The 21,941-nt window shown below is 38.8% G+C and overlaps 2 protein-coding genes and 1 long non-coding RNA gene across 3 annotated transcripts in view; 1 reads left to right on the forward strand and 2 right to left on the reverse strand.

Moving 5' to 3' along the window:
- LOC146459895 (uncharacterized) overlaps window positions 1-21,941 on the forward strand; it is a 34,094-nt gene that overhangs the window by 5,273 nt on the left and 6,880 nt on the right. The gene's annotated exons all lie outside the window — the stretch shown is intronic.
- Window positions 7,298-9,191, reverse strand: LOC146459897 (uncharacterized). The gene has a single exon (XM_085088679.1). The coding sequence runs from the start codon at window positions 8,814-8,816 to the stop codon at window positions 7,929-7,931; it is 888 nt and encodes a 295-aa protein (XP_084944805.1). The 5' UTR covers window positions 8,817-9,191; the 3' UTR covers window positions 7,298-7,928.
- On the reverse strand, window positions 12,176-20,414 carry LOC146459898 (uncharacterized). The gene is made up of 6 exons (XM_085088648.1): window positions 17,227-20,414; window positions 16,025-16,081; window positions 15,595-15,711; window positions 15,069-15,215; window positions 13,848-14,189; window positions 12,176-12,974 (listed from the first exon to the last, which is right to left on the reverse strand). The coding sequence occupies exons 1-6, from the start codon at window positions 20,023-20,025 to the stop codon at window positions 12,438-12,440; spliced, it is 3,999 nt and encodes a 1,332-aa protein (XP_084944774.1). The 5' UTR covers window positions 20,026-20,414; the 3' UTR covers window positions 12,176-12,437.

Consider the following 21,941-nt stretch of genomic DNA (forward strand, 5'->3'; position numbering starts at 1 on the left):
TGATACAAATGGTTTTTGTAAAATTTGACCTCTGGCAAACATGGCCAATTTTCGGTGTCTCTTTTCACAAACAATCAACTGACTGTTCCCACATGTACTGTGTTTCATGTTTAAACCACTTCACCAATTAGAAGAAATTAACCTTTTTTCGTAGTCTGACGGGTACCAGGAATGCGAGAATTTTGCGCCCTGACAGAGCTGATCAAACCTGCTAATTTATACCAAATATAGCTCCCCAAAAGAGACATATGTTTTGAAAACAGACATTAGATATGAAGTTTATTTTTACCGCGATGAGTGGCTCTGCCACCCACACTACTGTCATGACGTCATAGCAGCTACTTCTAAAAAACTGAAATGGTTACTTGTAAATAATGCATGCTTAGGATGAGTGTTGAGGCGATAGACCCTAAAATCACAATTATATATATTCAGCCCGGCAGCAAAGAATCTAGCAACTCTTTCCACTTGAAGTGAAATTTTATATCAATTAACTTTTCCTCCGTTTTTTTGCTTGTTTCTCACTAACACTGGCACTTCTCCTGTTTGATATAGTAGTTTCGACTTGATAAACACAGGAAGGCCACACCAAGTGTGTGGTGTGTGACCGTTCTTCCGAAAGATCCATATCAACGGAGAAATATTACGCGTAATAAACAGTATTTAAGCTCACAATAAACATAACCATACCTTAGATTATTTGAGAATTTTAGCAAATTGAAGGGTTTTGTATGGCCGCCCTAATAAGAAGATATGAGGCAAACCAAGCCGGCAGCAAACACATAGACCACATAGTTTAGTAGGGCCAGTTTTGAGTAGCGACACAAGCAAAGGTGCAAAGATAGGCGTACCTTCCAGAGTTCATCCAAATTACGAGAAATGCCAAGTGCAAATCACAAAGATGGAAACATCTTTTTGTATGGACCTTCCGGGGTATACTCGCTTTGCCAAAAGGCTTTACATTTTCACAGGTCTAAATACTAACAGGAACAGATGCAATTAGACAGCATAATAACATAGGCTAAACTCAAAACTGAGCAAAAACGTTACGATTTGAAATTTGAAAATGCAACTTGCCAATAGGCATGAGCAAAATAGCTAACGTTATAACGTAAAAAATTTCAGAAAGCACAGAGCAACATTACATTAGTGGATGAATGATGGGGAAAATGTTCATGTCTCATCTCTCCCGGCTATTTATACCCAAGGGTTCAAGAGTTTGACCTCTGTCGATGAAGTATGCCTCTCTAGCTTTGCGTACACTGTTACGGATTAGATTTGATGAGTTCGAGAGCAATAAGTAGCATGACAAAAGCGTTATGGTCGATAGAGAGAAAATATTCTGTGACTGTAGTAGGTTTAGAGCTGTTTGTTCGTTTGTTTCAGTCAACTGATCTGCGATGGTCGTTCTAGATCAGTGCCGTTTTTTATTCCAAGTGCATCTGATCGTTCTCGACTTCGGTGTTTGTTTTTGTTTAAGCCAGCATTTGCTTTCTCCAGGAAGGGTCCTGCTCTCTCTTAACCCGGGCTTCCCCTCTCCCTTGTCTGCACCATGTGAACATGCGCAGGACTTCATGCGAGTACACCGAAGGTGGCGTCGGTAAATTACCTACAATTGTAGATGAGAGGTGTTAGGTGGAAGGGGACACAACGATACACGATTCAGTACCTAATGATATCAGTACTGGGCCTGACTATTAACAGAACTGAGCACGTGGGCAGTCCATCGAAAAATTGCTTGGAGCTAGGCCTTGGTACTACTGCAACATGAGTTTTATCGGACGTCACTTCAACTTCCTCAGAACAGGTGATTCAATACGGGTGCGATTTTCCGCTACTGTTTCGAATTTTTATGTTATGAGAAAATTGCTAATTTGTTGTACGACATCAACACTAATTCTGCACCGATTAATATCTTGAATTTATTCTCTAAAATTACCAGCGTTCATTCTTACAGCACACGCTCATCAACATCTGAACATTATTTTACTAAACAATCCGTACTTAACGTTCAAACTAAGGCCTTTTCACGTATTAGCGTTAAAATCTGGAATGGGATACCAACTAGTCTCTAAAACCTATCTAAAAACTCTTTTGAAAAAACCATTGGGACAAAACTAACTGAAATACTAGAAATTGAAAACTCCTATGTCGAGATAGATACCATAATTAATAAAATAAAAGTTTAGAATTCCGACCGAAGTTTAGTTAGACTTAGTCTTCCTTGTTACACTTCTTTATTGTCTAGTTTTCCTCTTCACACATTATCATTGTTATTGTTGTATGTAACGTTAAAAAATATATATATATTTTGTGTACAGTCTAGCTTGCCGCGATTAGCTCTTCGCTATTTGCAAGCCAGCCTAGTTATAACTTAAGGTTCTGTTGTGAATAAATAAAACTTGAAAAACTTGAAAAACTATTACCATTATTAGCGAGGACTAAATTTAATTAGCGATGTATTTTCTTCCCGGGAGGTTATAAGCAAAAATTACTTTCCAATAAAGAGAGGGAAATTGAATAAACGAAAAACGAAAAATACAAAGGGAACAGTCCAATGGGATGCAACGATGCAAAAAACACACATCGTGAAAATTCGATGCTCTGAACAACAACTGGAGTTTAAAGAGAATTAGTATAGATGAAACAAATTCGCTGAGGAAACCAGAGAGGTTATTATTATTATTATTATTATTATTATTATTATTATTATTATTATTATTATTATTATTATTATTAATACACACACATACACAAGAAAACGAAATTACAAGCACTACTTCAAAATATTAGTACAAGGTATCATCTACTCGATCATTTACATATTCATTCTATAATATTACGAAAGTGCTACATGGAAAGACCTTCCGAATGAATATTTCTGATTAAGATTTGCTATAATAATACACATACACACAAGAAAACGAAATTACAAGCACCACTACAAAATATATACAAGGTATCATCTACTCGATCATTTACATATTCATTCTATAATAATATTATAATATTACGAAAGTGTTACATGCTAAGACCTTCCAATGAATATTTCTGGTTAATATTTGCTATAAAATCAATCATGGAAATTTCACTACACAATACCTTTTGATTATATAAATAATACTTAGCATATAAAAGGGTGAAGTTGAGCTTTTTGACGAAATGCGAATTTACATTTTTATCATCAAATTTTCTACCAAATAATATTTCTATCTGTGAGTAGCGTAAGGAGGTGGCATTTTCATTATTGAACCACTTTATAACTTCCGAAAAAAATTGTTTTGTCAAAGTACAGTTTTGTAAAGTGTGAATAATTGAATCGTTCATTTGGCAGTACTCGCAAAGCATATTGTCTTTTATACCATACAAGAATAACTCCTTTTTAGTGACTATTATTCTATGCAAAAGTTTAAAGTAAAATTCTCTTAGCTTATTGTCTTTGCATAAAAATTGGATTTCACTGAAAAACGATTCCAGGGGGATTTGGTCTACCCGTAAATTACGAGCCCACTTTGTTTTCGCTTTCAGTTCGGTTTTCTCCGTGTTAATTAATAATCGATAATAATCCTTGTTTTTCATTTTAAGTAAGTTAATAGAGGTTTCTGATGAAAGTGGGAACATCTGTTCTAACAGGGAATTTGTTTTATCTATGACGGTCGCCCTCACCATCTCTAGGAGATGCCTAGGGATTGCGGAGATGACTTGCCAGTAAGCAAGAAAATTACACTTTACCTGATATTTCTCTATAAATTCTGGGTGCGGTAGAAAATTACCGTCCGAATTTAGAAGATCCTGTATAAGGTATACATCTTTCTTCAGCCAATTTCTATAAAAGATAGTAGATCCATCCAGCAGAATATCTTTGTTGTTGAATAACACAAATTCCTCATATGGAGAATCTTTGTAGGATATTTTTAGCTCTAGCAAATTTTGAAGAATCGATTTATAGAACTGGGGTAAATTTATCCGCGCAAGAAACTTCTTGTCATAATTACATCTTAACAAACCAGAGAGGTTGTAACAACGAAATGGCTTCCGACATGACATTATAACAACTTCCCGCTCATTAATGAAAGTCATTATAGACAATTTGCTTTGGAATGGTCAGATTCGTTCTAGAAATGACCAGGAATCACAATCTTTTTCCTCTCGGTCTCCATGGGCAGCGCTGCAATCACAAGCTTTGGTTGTTTCGAAATAATCCGCTTTTAAACATTTTCAAAACCTTATATCAGATTCCCCGTCCACACAGTGTCCGTTTGAAAACACAAATTACTCAAAAATTAAAAATTTTGAAGACGGCCTTCTGAATGGAATTTTCAGAACCTAGCCACATGATGTGGACGGCACAAATGCGAGTGTTTGAAAAGGGCTGGTCAACTTTTCGAGTTTTCCACGGTTGTTCACAAATACTGATTTGCATGCTATAGGTAAAAGAACAAGAGAAGAAGAACTGGCAGATATTGAAGAGGGGCATTCGGCCTTTTTGGGCGTTTCGGATGGCCGTGAGGAATTATAACTATAAGAAAAGTCCGTTGAAAATAAGGTTTTCACTTTGAGAGCTGAAAGATGATAAGTGTTTGTGATTCTGTAAGTTTACATGGAGGGAGGTAGATCCTAAAGGGTGCAGTCATCCTAGCGCGATATGTTTTCTCTATTCAGTCTACATGCAAAACGTTGTACTTGGCCCTAGCGTTAGAAACTAGAGATAGGAACTTCCTAGCTGAGAGGTAGGAAGATCCTAGCACTAGAATGACACAATAGTTTCCAGTCTCTAAGATCTCTCCAAAACGGACAAGGGGGCCTGGAGAGGACTTGTAATTAAGGGGGGACTTAACGTAAACACCATTTTACCGCACTTTACATGGCTTTAATGGGAATATCTCATTCACGTTTCAAGCGATCCAAAAACTCTATGTTCATCCCGTAAATCTATGTTGTGGGGTGTTTTGTGAATTTTGGGGTGATTTTTGGGTATATTTGAGAGGAGATAATTTTTCTAGAAGGATTGGTTAAATTAAGAGAAATAAGAAATATTGAAGAATTAGTGAAGTTTTAAAATAAGAATTTGTAGTTAATAATTAATAGACGGATACCAAGTTAGTCCACTAGCAACATGGGGTGCTCTTGCGTGGGTATCAACTGTCTGTTAGTGTTGCAAAAATCATTTTCCTTCTTCCATCCCTTCTTAAAACCACTTCAAATTTCATTCAAATTTAGGTTAAGTCCCCCCTTAACTGTTCCATGGGACGGCTTTATAATTTAGCTGAAAATTTAAGTTGCAGAAAGTCAGTTTTAGGAAACGAAATTTTGTTCCCCAAACTTGCCAGCTATTGTTGGTCTTACGAAAATGCTAGGTGACTTTTCGCATTTTTAAAGACATTTTTTCCCCTTCGAAAACGAAAGGAATTAGTTCACCACCGGCTATGAAGGGTCAGCTGCTATCACTGGCGAAGAAATGGATGATGCAGAAGGAGAATGGTCTAAGGAAAACAGGCACAGGTCGGGCAGATATTGATTTTAATGAAGAAGATGAAATAATTGTCAACGCAAGAAACGTAAAATCGTTCCCAGGTTCTCTCCTTTCTTCCCCCCAGAAGCACACGTTGCACGATCGAAAAAAGGTGGCGGGCGTTCTCTGAAATGTGAGGTACATCTTGTAACAGGCTGGCATCGATTATCTCTCGGGTAAACAAATAGAGAAGGGAACAGCAAAGATGAGAGAAGGTCGTGGGATGGAAATGGCATAATGAAACGAGGGAGAAACTTCAAGAGGTGTTTATACAAGAGGGAAAGAGAAGTCACTGGATGCTAACGAGAGCTGATAAGGCGCGACCCCTTTCCAAACAGGATGCTGCTTTGTTGAAGAGAGAATCACTGAGCGTATTAAGGTTACCGTATACCTTTTAGAGGTGTCTCGCGTCCAAGCGATGTAGCGCGTCCGGTTTAAACTGTAGATACCTAAACCCTCATATCAAATTAAAGCTTATAGAGCTGGCTATCAAACTATTTCAAGACTTTTGAAATAAAATGAATTGTCGAATTTTTCACGACCTCTAAATGAGAATGTCCGAATCACCTTTTGAAAGTTACAAGTCAAAACGAATTTTGTTTTTCGCTTATTTAATTTGCTCCTCAGTTTTAGGACCCAAAGCGCTAAAAAAAAGACTGCCATATTCAATTGCAGTGAAAAGTTACATAGCATTTTCGAAATAGGATTAAGAAAACTGTGGGCAGAAAGAAAAAATTCCCATAAACCTTTCTGTTGTTTATGTGTTAAACTAGCTACTGTCCAAATTTTAAGGCAAACGAATAAATTCCCTTTGACTTTTTGATATTTCAAAAAGTGTCCTCTTCGAGTAGAAAAATTGATTCAAGAAAACAGCGCTTAAAGGGGCAGTATCATGGGATATCGATGGGAGATATCATGATTTTTGACCAAAATTCACTAAATTTAAACTTTGAACATTGTGTTAATTAATTTCTCGGTCGCTAATTTAAAACGAAAGGTTGAACCAAAATATAGTACAACCGGCGATTTTTAGTGCGTTACAACAGCGAAATTTGAACCCCTCTCTATCTTGGTCATCTGCCGGCGAAAATATCCTTGGATAGTTTCTTTGCATTCTGATAGTCTTTTAATGGAATTTAGTCATTATATCTTGGCTGCTATCAACCGAATAGCGTCTTTCCGATTTTCGATGTGTTACTAAAAAAAGCGTGATACCGTCCCTTTAAATTTCGACGACTCATTTTATCTCAAAATTCTTGGTGTAGTTTGATAGCCTGCTCTATAACCTTTAATTTGATAAAGTGATTTAGGTATTTACAGTTTAAACCGGACGCTTGGACGCGAGACACCTCCAAAGGTATATGGTAATCTTAAGGTAAACATAGTAATTGACAGTTCGTTGATGAATTCGAAAAGTGAGTGGAACTATTTCCTCATCGAACTGTATTTTAGCTCGAGAGTGAGTGGTTCCCTGTCCATATATAAGAGGTTGTTCCGTCACCGTTCAGCTTGATCAGTGAGGTAGCGGAAGCTGATTGCTCTACTTCGTGACGGCTTAAATGAAGTGAGTTAAGAAACTTCAATTGACGAGGCTTAAAAAGCGAAGAATATTTTATTCTAAACCTTTTTATCGTAGAAATAGTGCTGAGATGAGAGTATGCCTTATTTGTCGTATATACGTAAATGCTCAACAATTTCCAGAGGCGAGGTCAGGGTTAGAGGTCTAACCGAAAGCTTTATGTCATCAGCAGGCAAATCCAGTGAACAAACGTTTTTAATAAAAACTTCTTTATTTAATTTTTTTTTCTTGGATAGATTAATTTCTTGGATACAATTTCGTAACATGTCTCATCAGAATAGTGGTCTGTAAGAGCAAATGCCCAGGTATGCAAAAAATGCAGTCCAATGCTTTGGTACTCATATGGACGAAACTGATCTCCAAATATACATATTTCTTTAGTCTTGTTTATTGTACTCACGATATTCAGTGCTCAATGCAATTCAAAAGAATTGTCGTTTCATATTATGTTAGTTATTCATAGTCAAAGTCACTGTTATTTTCTCTTTCTAATGATATAGTTATATATCCGGACAACATCACTCTGTTGCTTATGAAATCGCATTCAAAGTGTCTCAGAATACCAATTCAAAATAGCGGCATTTGACGGCCAAATTTGTTCTTTGTACAGAGATCACAAAGGTGCTTTAAAGTCTGTACTTTACTGGTTCATTACAACCTTTAAAGCTCAGAGAGCTTTGGTTGCCGGGATGCCGTCGTTCAATTTAGCGGCTAATTTAACGGCTTTTGTTTCAAATCAAAGGTACCTAACTGGTCCCAGAATTTTGTGTCCACTTTAGAAAGAAACTGATACTATTGGTTCAACAAAGCCAGGAGACAAAAAAGGCACTCTGCTTCTTAAATTTTGGTTAGTGCCCAAGGTTTTTGCGCTTGAATGATTTTACGTTGGAGCTCCAATTTTAAATTCTGGCGTAGTTCATCTTCCTTTCGCTTAAAGCTCAGCTCCAAAGCGTTCTTTTCACCCTCAAATATTTTAGCAAGTTCAACCTTTTGGATTCTCAGGCTATCAAGTCCTTCCTTCAATCCGTCGATGCTTTGGAGCAGATAAGCTCGTTCGAATGCATACCTTTCTTCACATTCTTCCACGACGACACTCCGCAGGGTGGATTTGTCCCGTTCGAATCTTTGCATCATTGCAGCTTTCTCTCTCTCAAACGATCCCAACAAAATCTGTTCTTGTTTACGCAACACAGTCAACAGTTCTCCATAGCTACCATTGTCCCGGATGCTGTTGTCATGGCAACTTCTTGGTCCATTTCCGGTTGATATAGGTTTGGTGCCTAGTTCCTTCTCGTTCTCTCGACTTAGTTGCTTAAATGCATCGCGGTGAATGTGTCTGGTAAAAAGGTCGAATGATTTCCTTAAATCGTGTAACTCACTCCAGAAAAAATCCTTTTCCTCTGTAAGAACACGAATAACTTCATCTTTGGCTTCGATAATCTGATTATACTCATTTCGCAGCCTAATTTCGAGGCTCTCCTTCTCCTCACTAAACTCTTTTTCCATCTCTTCTCTTTCTTGTTCTAACACGTCTTCAAACTCCGCCAACTGTCGACCCAAAATTTCGTCGATTTCCGTTTGACACGAAGATTCCTTCGTGTTGTTTACTACCTCGTTATTGGCAGACTCGTTATCAGTATTCTTGACTTTTTCGCCATGTTGAGAGCTTCCCTCTTTGTTGGACTCTGCTTCATCGAATTTGCGATGACTACTTTTGCTTTCCATCACGCTCGTCTGACTCTACGTCGCAGATGAAACTTCCAAGGAGACGACAAACAACTATAACCTGATTGTGACTAAATTTGTCCACTTCTATTGCCACTTGACTCGTCCTTAAGTCATTCTTGAGTCGTCAAGATGAATATTTCCATCGGAATTTTACAGCAAAGCTCTCTCGCTAATGACATTTTGTCAGTAATTGCGAACGGCAGGTGCAAATTGAGTTTGTTTACAGTCTGTGTATCACCAGCCCTCCAGTGTCTTTTATGTTAAACCAAAAATTCAGATACCTGTCAAATTGAGAATGTGATTTGCGTAAAGCAGACCAGATTTTGTATCCCGTGGATACAAATATACAATACAACATTCTCCGTAATGAAATTTTCATGAAGTTTTGTTTTCTATGCTTTGCTCCTCCGTTCAAAGTCGTAATTCACATATTTTGTTCATGTTTAACGAAAATAAGTTTAAAAAAATCTAATAGATTCACTTCACAGACATATTCGCTTCCTCCGTGGCAATTTTCGCACCGATTACTATAAGTAAATTGCAAAATGAAATAAATGAGTATTTGTGTTGGTTAAGAGGGCTAATACAGGCAATTTTAATTATTTTTTTGACTGGAATAATTGAGGATATGTGATAATATAACAATCTGCGGTTTTCATTTCTCCTCCACACCGAAACATAATATTTTCATAGTATTGTGAAGCGCGCATGAGATGTCGCTTGGTAACGTAACAAAACAAAGTTAGTTGGAACAGAGTGCAATTTCCTTTAGGATTGTAAATATTTGGATTCTAAATATTGGCTTGTGATATTTTATTCAATATACCGTAGGCATCCATCCTGTAGCCGTGACAAATGCAAATATCTAATACCTGCGTGTGGTTTACCATGTTGTTGTTTAATTTGCCCACCATGGCTGAATAGTATTATTTTATACGGTATATAAGGTATTTCTCTGCGCATTCGTACTGTGCATAATTTCTTGCGTCTCAGCGTGTGGGAAACATGGTGGTTAAGCTCATTCAGTTACTAAATGGTTATTTTCTGTTAAATGTTTTCAGGGACTTATTCTTGTTATCAAATTATTTTGATTCAGATATTATCCTCTTCATGTTGAAAATTTTTTAGAAAAAAATTGCAACGCATAAATGAGCTATCCATCACTCGTGTGCATAATTTTAAAGAAGTGATACCGGAGAATACGCACGCAAGAAACATTTTGGGTCAATACTGCTTCATATTGTGCTTCTATGCCAAGAAAGTTACATTTCATTAACGTTCTTGCTTTATGCATTCTATACATAACGTATTTTGAAGTTCTGCTTTATTGATGAAATTCCGATCCTGTTCCGACACCAGACATAGGAAAAACTGATCAAATAAACACGTGAAAGTTGATAATTTATTGCAAGCCTTAAATTGTGGGTGACTTGAGTGCATCGCAACTTTTTCACGCGGAAAGTGACCTATTCTTTTTTATGACGAATTGTTCGTTTTCGTAAGGTCATCAAGATTTAAACGTACTAGCAGAGGCTCCCAATAACATTTAATTGAGAGTTAATGCACTTTTTCCTTGTTTAATTTGAAGCAACTCGTATTCAGAGCTGTGTTGAATCATAGTCATTTGGTAGTTCAGTAGTTAGTCCGTTTTGTTGTTGTTGTTTAGCTGTTTCTTTTGACAATAAACTAATATACATCGCATCTACCACACGTAAACATATCTTTTTTAGTCATTTCAGATGATACGGCAAATGTCATTTATCTGTCTCCGGATTCCCACACCTTCTCTCCCCCCCCCCCCCCCCCCCCCCTCCTTCCCCACAGAAAGCAAACATCCATGCATGGCGCTCATTCGTCTTAGCCCTCCCGCCGTCGCCTGGAGGGACTGGATACCAGAAATGTGGCTGCGTGTGGTGTCGCGTGTGGTGTGATGGGTAAATCAATCGATCAATCAATAAAGCCATTAGAAAAAGCCAATCAATTGTAACATACTGTATTTCTATTATACATTCATTTGACTTCTTTGTACAAAGTTCCACAACAGTTATCAATACTTTCCTTTCCTTTAGTTCTCTCACAGTGGTTTCTGATGCACAATGACTTACCTGGCTACAAACTAACTTGTCGTTTGCCTTATTTATTTTAACATAGCCATGTCATGACCATAAGTCCAGAAGAAAGATATTAACATGCAAAGGGCTGAATAGCGCCTTTTAAAGATGTGCTTTACCTTCAGTTGTCTACAGAACGCATAGTTTAAACAACTCTTTCACTTGAATTTAAAAGAAAATACTAACTTTTTTCAACATGTTTCTGACTCTTTCTCTGACCAGCAAAGAAAATAACGTATTACGCCTTCAGAGTCATTTCAAATTGGGCATATTCGATGCTCAGTTGAAAGGAAAACTAAATTGAAAAGGTTTAAAATGAGCATTCAACATTGACCCAACATTGTTTCTCCTCGATCTCACATGTAGCAGTCTAGGTCCCTTGTGGTAGCTCACTAATTTTATTATTTTTTTTTGGAGAACAGCACAGCTGTCATTGGCATGGATTGCATCATTTTCCACTTTTCAATTACAGGAAGAAAAGATGTTGAATCTCCAAAAACTGTTTTAATCGTCAATTTAGAACAATTATCCGTCTTGAGAAACAACTAAAGAGACGTCCCTTTTTCCTTAGTGGTGTCACTGTATTTAAGACCTCAAGTAAGGAACCACCGCGATGTACTCTTACAAGTATTGACAGAACGGTTGATCCGATGAGAGTGCTAACAAGAAAGAAAACCAAAGCAAGCTGCCGATAGAAAATGTATCAAATTTGAGCAATTATGATTTTCCTATTTTGTTCTTTATTTTGTTCTTTTTCTTTTTTTTTTAAAGAAACTCAACATCCCATTGACTTTTGTTTACTATGCTGTACAACGTGGTGCTAACTTTTGAGTCTGTCGAATTGAGACTGCCCAAATATTGTTACAATTTGATTTAATTATAATTTTCAATTCTCAGGAACAAAATTTTGCTCACGAAACTTTTGTCGAGGAATGTCTAGAAAACTTGAAATCACTGATCAGAACCCGATAATTGTACACAGTACGATTATGTTAGTTCTACAGAACGTCAATCGCTTTTTTTTAATAAGATAATCTTTATCGTAGTAAGTTTAGATGTGAAATACTCGGATTTTAAACAATGGAAAAGAAAAACTTCGGTTAACCCACAATCCTGGATCAGAGTAATAATCGATTATATCATCTTTCGAAAATCCGCGACCTGATCGTTTAAACGTCGTTTCGTTTATCATAAAAGGTGCTATGATGCAAAACTGCGGTCCCTTGTTTGAAAAAAAAATCCTTCTTTCAGAAAACTGGGGACTCTCGATGCGAGAGGAAGATATGATAATTTCAAGAAGTCCGCAAAAAAAAAAACCGAGCTCTACGAGACAAATTAAGATAGGTCAAAATGACCACTAAATTCCTAGACGTTTTAAAACAAAGGTATATGATGCGGATATTAATCAACACTACCAAGTGGATCAAAGTCTTTATGCTAAAAGGTTGGATATGTTGAGGTATTGTAAACGACCTTTTGATACGTCAGTGCAAGCATCATGGATCCATTAGTACAAACTGCCAACTCGTCTGAAGTCTTGATACTCAAAGCTCTCGTATCCACTTGGGTAGCCCAGAAACTCAGCGGAAAAATCATCTGCTCGGGAATTCCGGCTAAAAGTTTCACCTTCGTGCATTTGTTTGAACTCTTTAGAGAGGTACTTTCCTTCAGTATTCCTCTCAAAGTGTCCGTCGTATCTGTTATCGCGGCTTCCACCGTATTTGCTTTCGTATTTGTAGTCGAGGTACCTTGGTGATGTTTTGTATGAAGTACCAAGCACGTCGTCGCTTCTACCTTCATGTTTGTAGTCCAGGAATCTCGATGGCGAATTATATGATGTACCGGCTACCTCCTCGTCTCGGCAGAGATCTCCAATAAGGTTTTGAAGAGCGGCCTTCTGATGTCGCAGTTGTTCGTTTTGTAGTTGAGAGGTCATCTGCCCATCTTCCAAATCTTGTAAACTCTTCTTCAAGCTGTTGTTTCTAGTGTGTAATTCCTGCACCATTTCTTCCGACATTCCAGTCATACTTTTCACGTCCTGCATCTAAAATGAAAAAATGAAAAAACAAAGAGACAGCGGCATAAAATGTCTGCCAAATTATTCCAGTCACCATTTTTTTATCCTTTGTTGACTAAAGCAGCAAGAACACTCCAAATTCAAGGCGACCTTTTAGTTTAACGACATAACCGAATCTACACTGGAAACGTTTGTTGAAAAACGGGTAAAACTAATCCAGAAGTAGCGACAAATACAGTGGAACCCCTCCTTACGGACACCTCTATAATACGGACACCTCTATTACGGACAGTTCACTTGGTCTCTGAGAGACCGAAATCCATATAAAGCCTACTTCTCTAAAACGGACACCTCTATAATCTGGACACCTATTCCTTTCCCCTTGGTGTCCTTAATAAAGACGTTTGACTGTACATGCATGTCTTTTTTAGCAGCGTAACACGGTTCGTTTCGCCTTTTGCTCACCCAAAAGGACGAATTCGATATAACAAAGTTTCCGTATATTTTCCGTCTAGACTGTAACCAATGTAAAATGGTGTGAATATGAATACATGAAACATCTACACTTTAGTAAAATTGTGTATCCCAAACCTTCGTGTCCGAACACAACACTTGACCACGGGTGAAGAATCTATGACATTTCCAAGCGACGTTTTCCTTCAACCTCGTTCCGAATGGTTCTTTCATGTAATCCACATATCATTTGTAAATGCAAATCCCCGAAATCCCCCCCCCCCCCCACCCCCACCAAAAAAGAGATACTCGTTTTAAAGTGATGGTGCCTCAAAACCGAAAAAATTAAAAACAAGATGACTTTTTTCCCTTGATCTTTGAACAAATTTGCGCAAAAGAAATTGGGCAGTCAATCAATACCCATATAATACATTCCTTAGTGCATACCTTGTCGTTTAGAAGTGTGACGTATTCGCCCATGGCTTCTCGTGCCATTTTTAGTTTCATTTCCAATTCCTTCTTCTCCATTTCCAGCTGAGTAACTCGTGCCACGTCCTCATTGGCTGATCTGTAGCTCACGTGACCCATGCTTCCATCTCCAAATTGAGTCTTCACAATCTGACCAATGGTGACGATTTCTTTTTCGATTCTTCTCAGTGCATCAGTGTCCAGGTCCCCTCGAGAACCCGACAGCTCTCGGCCAGTGTGCAGTAGTCGTTCCTGTAAGTCCTGGATATTGTGACGACTTTTGGATTTGTGAGAAGACAGTTTGGTCTCGATAGTGGCAGCCTGGAATTAAAAAGGAAGGATTTATTATATTTCTGACTGATTAGCCTGGCCAATTGAACGACTGACTAACTGGTTGACTGTCTAAACCTACTCAGTGTCTTACTGACTAACCCGTTCCAGGTAGCTGTCTGGCTGAAGAGGATTCAAACGCCTTCTTGATTGACTTGACGATTGCCTTCAAAGTCTTTGTAGAAATCTAAATTTATTGTTATTGTATTATGTATTTACGATTTTCGGGGTTTGCAGATTACTTTAAGTTTAAGTTTAAGTGTTTTCCCGGCACTCAACAATTTCCTATTATAATTATAACCTCTAGCTGTTATACAGGGTTGCGGTCTCATTCAATGAAAATGCTTTCAGATAAATTACGCCAAGTAACCACGTTCTGGTACTGAGGGTGGTCACAGTTTGGGTTCGTTACGTCCTCACTGTTCGAGTAGGCCGCCAAATTGGAGACGAGACGGCAATTTCTACTTGGTCACCCAAACCACCAGATGAAGGTCTGCCTTCATTGCCGGCTCTGAATTCTAGTAACCAGGCGGTGATCAGTCGTGTCACAAATAAGTGGAACTGCGTATTTAAATCAAGACTTTATGAAAGATACGGATGCCTACAATATAGACGTATCCTAAAAAGAAGGTGTACCCAATGTAATGGCAAAACATATTTGAATTTGGGAACAAGGTAAACTAGTTGCCATAATCTCAGCCATGCTCTCTCCAAACAAACCAATCCATAATTAACCTGCGCGCAGACCTCTCCAACTTTTCAAGAGAGGTGTTCGCATAATGAAGCGGCTTTACTTGCAGAGCTTTGCTCCAGACACGTCAAGCTTGTGCTGCCGATTGAAAATGTTAAAAGGCATTTTGTAAGTCTTACCTTTTCCTTCTCGTTCTTGAGTTTTTCCAGCAGGCGTTGAAGATGATTTTGTAATTCTGAAGTTCTTTGCTTCAGAGACGAATTCTCAGAAACTAGTTGCTTCAGCCTCGCAGTTTCTTCGGTTTTCTCTGACGACTTTTCTACATGCTAAAAAGAAAAACATCGCTTTTGAATGTCACGCAAAGTAAAGCCTCACGAGCCTGGTGGCCCACTACCATCTGAGCGACTCCCGGTTTATGCAGCATGGAAAGGCTTGGAGTATCACTACTCCCTCTGGATGGGATGCTGGCCCATAAAAAGTGACCCCGCTCGTCATTGGCTCCTGAAGGGACTCAATATTGTTCCTGATAGTGCAACTCTTTTGACAAATTGAATACAGTTTGCTGAATTACACACTACTTCGAATACCATTTCTTCGTTGCCTTAATTGATATAACTAAAACTTGAAGGCCAAAAGAAAACAAGGCAAAAGATCCCCTTTAACTTATCTACTGTTTTCAAAAGAGAGAGTATGAAGTTAATTTACCGAGCTGCTCATAAGAATTTCTGACTGCTTTTCCTGGAGGGTTTTTATCTTCACTCGCAGGTCTTTGGTGGCTTGGAGAAGTTTGTTCTTCTCTCGCAACGTAGCTTCGTACTTAGCCTGCAATGAGAAAACAAAGACAATATCGCTAATTTTGGCACTGGCACTCCGCAAAGCTCACGGATTAAAGGCCAAAGGGTGGCCATTGTGTATTAAAGAGTTTTTTCTGCGATGCTATTTGCGGATTTTTTGCAACCATTGTGTGCCAAATGAAGCTTATAATGTGTCTGCCAGTCTAATGTTCCCGTTGGTTGCTATAGCACGAGGAGTTTATCACGAGCGTTAACGTTGCTGTTCCCTCCTTATGGGAAAGATATGCCTATCCATTGCATTGCAGGTTGTGCCACCCTACCAAACATCTGTTTATACCCACCTTATAATGAGAATCTTCTCTGTCGTATGTAGGCATCGGCTCGTGACGCGATTTATCCTAGAATGGATAAAACTAATGTTATACGCGTAGCCACAGTTTAAGATATCACGCGTGTGGCTCTTCTTGAAGGCTACGAGAACATTGCCAAAGTAAATCCGATTTGTATCAAAAGAAAAACAAACATTGTATAATGAATGGGACATGCATCAATGTCATGGCAGTTTACCCCACCTGTTCCCAACATGGGGTTAAGGTTGTGACACTTCAGGCCTGGGTAGCCGATGCGGCCGAAGCTTAACCTAGTTTCTGTTCTGAAGCGGCTAAGGGTGTGTTTACATGTGAAAACTCGCACCGGTGCGAGTTTGATACCGATATGACATTGTCATTTCATACCGCGTGTTTACATGAAGGGATACTTTTTGTCGACCGACGTGGTTTTGGCGCCATATTGAATTGAATATCGAAGACTGCTCATGCGCTATTCGTTCCAGACTCCCGGGAGAGAGATTTCATGCTGGAGCGAACGGCCGTACCGCGTTTACATGACATCGGAACGAGTTTTCGTACCGGAAATAAAAATCTCGCCCCGGTACAGTTACCGGGGTGAACTCACACCGGTATGATTCGCTACGGTACAAGATTTTGTGCTGATATCATGTAAACGAATACAGAGCCACAAGAGGGAACTGGAGTGAACTCGAACCGGAATGAAAGTCTCGCCAGTATCTTGTAAACACCCCCTAAGAGTATTACTACTCTCCACTGTCCTCCCCCTCGATGGTATTGGGGTCCACCATGGTGTTAATCGCAGAATTTTGTCGCCAAACTAGCCTACTATCATCTGACCGAAAATTCGACGCGCTACTACTACACCACCATGCTACGCCTCCGTGAGTTTCCAAATCAGATGAAGGCACAATTAAAACTGGATAAAATTGTCCACTGAACTGAAGACATCAAAAAACAAGAAGCACCACATAGAATAAAAGTACGTGGTCACCGTGTATGGTTTAGTTCACCAGACTCGAGCTAGGTTTAGTTATACATGTGGGCTAAGGTGAAAAGGTAACTTTATAGCTATCGATGACTAGTTAGCAAACAAACATTGAAACGTTCTCTCCTTGAGGCTGCTGCTTTCTCCATCCCCTAACAAAAGGAGAATTTTTCAATAGAAGACAATGATATTTATAGAGAACTCGTACCTTCTGTCTCGATATACTCCACTGACCCGCTGAATCATCTTCCTTTCTCTTCTCTTTTCGCCGTTCATCAGCTAGTCGCACCTTTGCATCATATTCCTTTTCTCTTTTTTCAGCTCTTGCTGCACGGGCTTCTGATCCCCTCAGCTTTCCCTCGAGCTCCCAGTTATTCTTATCTGCTGTTTTTGTTCCTTCTTCAAGGAGTTGCGGTTTCCCTTGGACATCATGATCTTGACCTTTGGTTTTTACTTCTTCAGCATTCCTTTTTTCACGTTTTTCAGCCTCAAGAGTCAAGTTCTGTATCTTGAGCTCGTACTCATGATTTACCTTCAGAAGCCTTTCCATCTCCGCTTTGGCCTCTTCTTTGTATTTCTTGTGGAGCTCTATGTTCTCCTTCAGTACTGCAATCTTGGCCTTTAACCCTTCGTTCTCACTCTTTAATGCCATTATCTCAGACTGCAAAGCGCGTTCGTTTTCTTGGGATACAACATACACTGAACTATCGCTTTGCCCGGATTGATGGATGGATCCAGCTGTGGTCTCTCTGATAAAGGTCTGATTCCTTGCCTGCTCTTGGTTCTCACGGTACTCAATAGTGGTGTGTTGGCTTGACGACCACATGGAGTCGCCTTTCAGATTAGAACCAGTGTCTACATATTTTGGATTACCACCATTGGCGCCTGGGTGAGAAGCATACGGACCAGCAGTACTTCCTCGCTGTTGTTGTTGTTGTTGTTGTTGTTGTTGTTGTTGTTGTTGTTGGTAGAGGTACTGGTGCTGCTGCTGTCCTTTGTAAGCTGCCTGTGTTGTTCCACTGGCCTGTTCATTAAAAGCGGGTCTCACTATTTGACTATTACCTTTCTCTTGTTCCTGTATTGCTCTATCTTTTGCTCCACTTACAAGCTCAACGCGCTGGTCATTAAAATGTGATGTTGCCCATTCGCTAACACCTCTGTCAGTCACAGAAGGTCTCGCCGATTCACTTTCAACTCTTTGCTGTTGCTGCCTGTCTGTAAGCGTTTTTTCTTCACTACGGAGCCGTTCCTTTGTTCGTACGACGTCGTCTTTTTCTAACTTAATTTTCTCTTTTTCTCTATCGAGCTCCCCCTTCACCTTCTGCCTCTCGGCTTGTAAAGATTCATCAAGCTTCTCTTTATCCCTGAGGAAATTCTTTTCCAATTCCACCTTGTGGTCTGCCAGCAGTTTTTCAAAGTCATCCTTTAATTTACCCTCCAGCCCTTCGCGTCCCTTTCGCCTCACTTTTTCTTCAAATGATTTCAGTTGCAGCGTTTCTCGGTTTTTTTCATCAATTTCCCGACGGAGGGCATCGGCGTCATTTTTCAGTCGCTCATTTTCTTTTTTGTTGAAGGAATCGTCGTTAAAATATTTCGCTTTGTCTTGCTCTAATTCTCTTTCCTTTTCATGTCTCAATCGCCTTTCTTCATGCAGCTTAGTATCCATCTCCATCATACAATCCTTGTTCTGTTTCTCCATGCGCATTTTTTCATTAGTTAGATTAGCTTCAAATTCAGCTTTAAGTCTTTGCATACTGGTTTCAGCTTCGGTCAACCTCATGTTATAGCTCTTCTCAAGTTCCAATTTCTCTTTATGAAACCGTGCTTCCATTTCGGTTTTTTCACGCGTTGCTTCTTGCTTCTCATGCGATATTTCCTTCTTGATCATTGATTGATATTCAGCTTCAAGCTTTTCTTTGAGTTCCGTCTTCTCTCGAGCAAATCTCTCATTCACTTGTATTTGCTCAGTCTCAAGTTGTCCCCTAAGATCTTTCAGTTTGTCTTTGTAATATACCTCAAGCTGTTGCCTCTCCTCGTTAAATGAACGTGTCAGCTTGGCGATCTCCTCTGCAAAGGTTTTCTGCATTTCCATTTTTTCCATCGACATGTTATTTTCAAGCTCTACCTTCTCCGCTCGCGTTGCCTCCTCAAACTCTATTTGCCTACTTCTAAATCCCCGCAGACGTTCTTCCATTTTGCTCCTGAAACACATCTCTAGCGTCGCCCTCTCTCTCTCAAAAATATACAGAAGCTCCTCCTTCAAGGCCTCCTCCTCAGTCTCGTCCAGTTCGATTCGGAAATCTTTGCCGGCTGTTTGGGGAAGATGGGTGACGTTTTGATAACTCACCGTCTTGACCAGGCTACCTTTACTGTAGCTCTTATATTCGTTACTTTCTTGGCTCATGTTATCGTCATCGTCTTTGATGTCCAAACTGTCAGCTGTAGCTACCCCATGCCTACACATTGCACTCTGACCATGGCTGCTATTACTAGTCTGCAGTATGGAATACACCTTCTGTCCAGTAAAAATATGTTTGTGTTCCGTAGTACTACTGTCCTTGCTCCTGTGTACATCCTCTGACAGCGCTTCATGGTGGTAAATCGTTTCTCCATCACGAGGATTCGTGTTTCCAGTTTCCGATGTGGAATGCATCATTGTCGTCCCACTGGAGATGTTCTCATCCTCAGCTATGCCACTGTCCTTGCTACCCTTCATATTGCCTTCAACATAACCATGTCTACACATCCTGTCTCCCGCACTGCCGCTAGTTACAGTTCCCGAAGCGGAATACATAATTTTCTGTTCACCATACAGGTTGCCGTGCTCTGAGAACTCCGCATTGTCTTCTTCGTGGACGTCGCTTTCAATACAACTATGCTTGCAAGTAATTCTTTCGGCATGGCCACTTGTTATACTTTTTGATGAGGAATTTATCTTCTGTCCGCCATTCTGTCGAAGATTACTGCTCGATTTTGTTGAAACCTTGCTTTTTCGGTTTGAATACATAATACTTGCAGATTCTTAGGGCTTAAATGGAAGGGACGTCCCTTAAAAGAAAGATTTGCTATAACGCAGATGGTCGACACTGCGAGTCGCAATAGCCTTTGCAATGGTTGGAGCCAGTGATAGAAGGCCGGTACAGAAGAAATTGACTATGCAGCAAAGACTGTATTCATGAGTTAAGATTAATGACTTAAATTGAGGCAGTTGAGGTTTATGCCACCGGTAGTGTTGCAGGCGAGGGCTAAAAATGGGATTGAGGTTTTCGGTTTTAGATGTAATTAACACGCTGTATTAAGACATTAAATGCTAACATTTTAAGCTAATACAATTCATTTGAGACTTTGATTCATGCGCAAATCTCATATGGCCTTCTCACATAGAGTCGATTCCTGTTTCTTGGAAAACTACTTTTTTGTGGTTATGGTGCAGACAAAAAAAAGAAAATATTGTTAAATGGCTCACCAGTTCCATGAAAAGAGAATGATATTTAGGTGGGCACAAACTCAATATTTTCAATAACCATCAATACTGTGGTTTTTACTTGAATATTTGGCACACCAATGTCAATGGTTCAAAAAATAATGTTCTTTTATTAAATACGAATTTGTCTTCAAGTTTGGCTTCCTCCTGCTTTTTTGATAATGTTTCAAAAACTAAGATGACTTTTCGTCAAAGAAACTCAAAGATTTCTTAACGGCTGCTATAAGCCCTGTCAAACCCCTTTTAACACAATATGAATCGATAATGAAACTCAGATTTCAAAAATAGTCGCGTTTTTACCTGTGGTTTCTCGTCGCCACATTATAACTGGTACCGGGATCCAATAATAAGTTAATGGTTTTGAGGAATAAAACAAAGTCTGCATAAGCTGGGAATCTTGATTCGATATTACTACGTTATGTTTTAATGTTAGGGCCGAAAAATATAGAACGTGTTACAATAATTATCGTAACTAGAAACATATTTACAACTTGTTGCACCAATCATGATTCCTTTTACCGGTAAAGACCTGTATCTTACTGGCAATAGACCAACACACTAAACAAATAACTTAGAAATAATCGAGTTGCCAGTTGTTGTTGAGATTACGGAAATTTGGGTGCATTATTTTGGAATCATTCTGGCTATTCTCGTTTCAGTCCAAGAATAACAGAATAACAAATTTTTATCTACCAAAAGAATACGATTCTGCCTAATATTGGTTAAAACGAAAACCTTCCCAAAAGTCCTCTATTCTAAGAAAACCGTCTTCCGTTTATTCTGCTATCCAGGGCAGAATCAACAGAATACTATTCTGCTTATTTCGAAAAAGGTATGTGTCCCTAAAGAACGTGAATCCCGTCTATTCCGTATATTCCTATTCCCACTATGGACAGGAAGTAAGAAATGAAATATACGAAACAGAGGTATCAAACTTTTCAACCGTCAATACAGTCACAACAGAAATTCCAAATGTGAACACCGGTAATTAATTACTTTCCTGTTTCTTTGTCTACAACTGAACATGCCCTAAACTTGAATAAGGATCCGAAAAGACAAAACTGAATCATCGTACGCAAATCGGTGCCTTTAAATTCCCGAAAGCGACGATCTTTTTTTTATTATGCGCAGTCTACGACGTATGAATGCATATTAAATTAGCCACATAATGCGCGAAACGTAACCTATGTTGCTTCACAGGAATTTAACACTTGTTATTATTATTATTATTATTATTATCATTATCATTATCATTATCATTATCATTATCATTATCATTATCATTATCATTATCATTATCATTATCATTATCATTATCATTATCATTATCATTATCATTATCATTATCATTATCATTATCATTATCATTATCATTATCATTATCATTATCATTATCATTATTATTATTATTATTATTATTATTATTATTATTATTATTA

Source organism: Pavona decussata, unplaced genomic scaffold (genome assembly GCF_977016875.1).
Source record: "Pavona decussata unplaced genomic scaffold, jaPavDecu1.1 SCAFFOLD_215, whole genome shotgun sequence".
Taxonomy (NCBI): domain Eukaryota; kingdom Metazoa; phylum Cnidaria; class Anthozoa; order Scleractinia; family Agariciidae; genus Pavona; species Pavona decussata.

Bases quoted from the DNA above. Each gene is read 5' to 3' on its own strand.
- LOC146459898 (XM_085088648.1), bottom strand. From the start codon at position 20,025: ATGTATTCAAACCGAAAAAGCAAGGTTTCAACAAAATCGAGCAGTAAT. The intron at 15,216-15,594 runs GTAAATTAACTT...TTTTCTTTTTAG, and splicing joins AAATTCTTATGAGCAGCTCG to CATGTAGAAAAGTCGTCAGA. The intron at 14,190-15,068 runs GTAAGACTTACA...TTTTAATTCCAG, and splicing joins TCAAGAACGAGAAGGAAAAG to GCTGCCACTATCGAGACCAA.
- LOC146459897 (XM_085088679.1), bottom strand. From the start codon at position 8,816: ATGGAAAGCAAAAGTAGTCATCGCAAATTCGATGAAGCAGAGTCCAAC.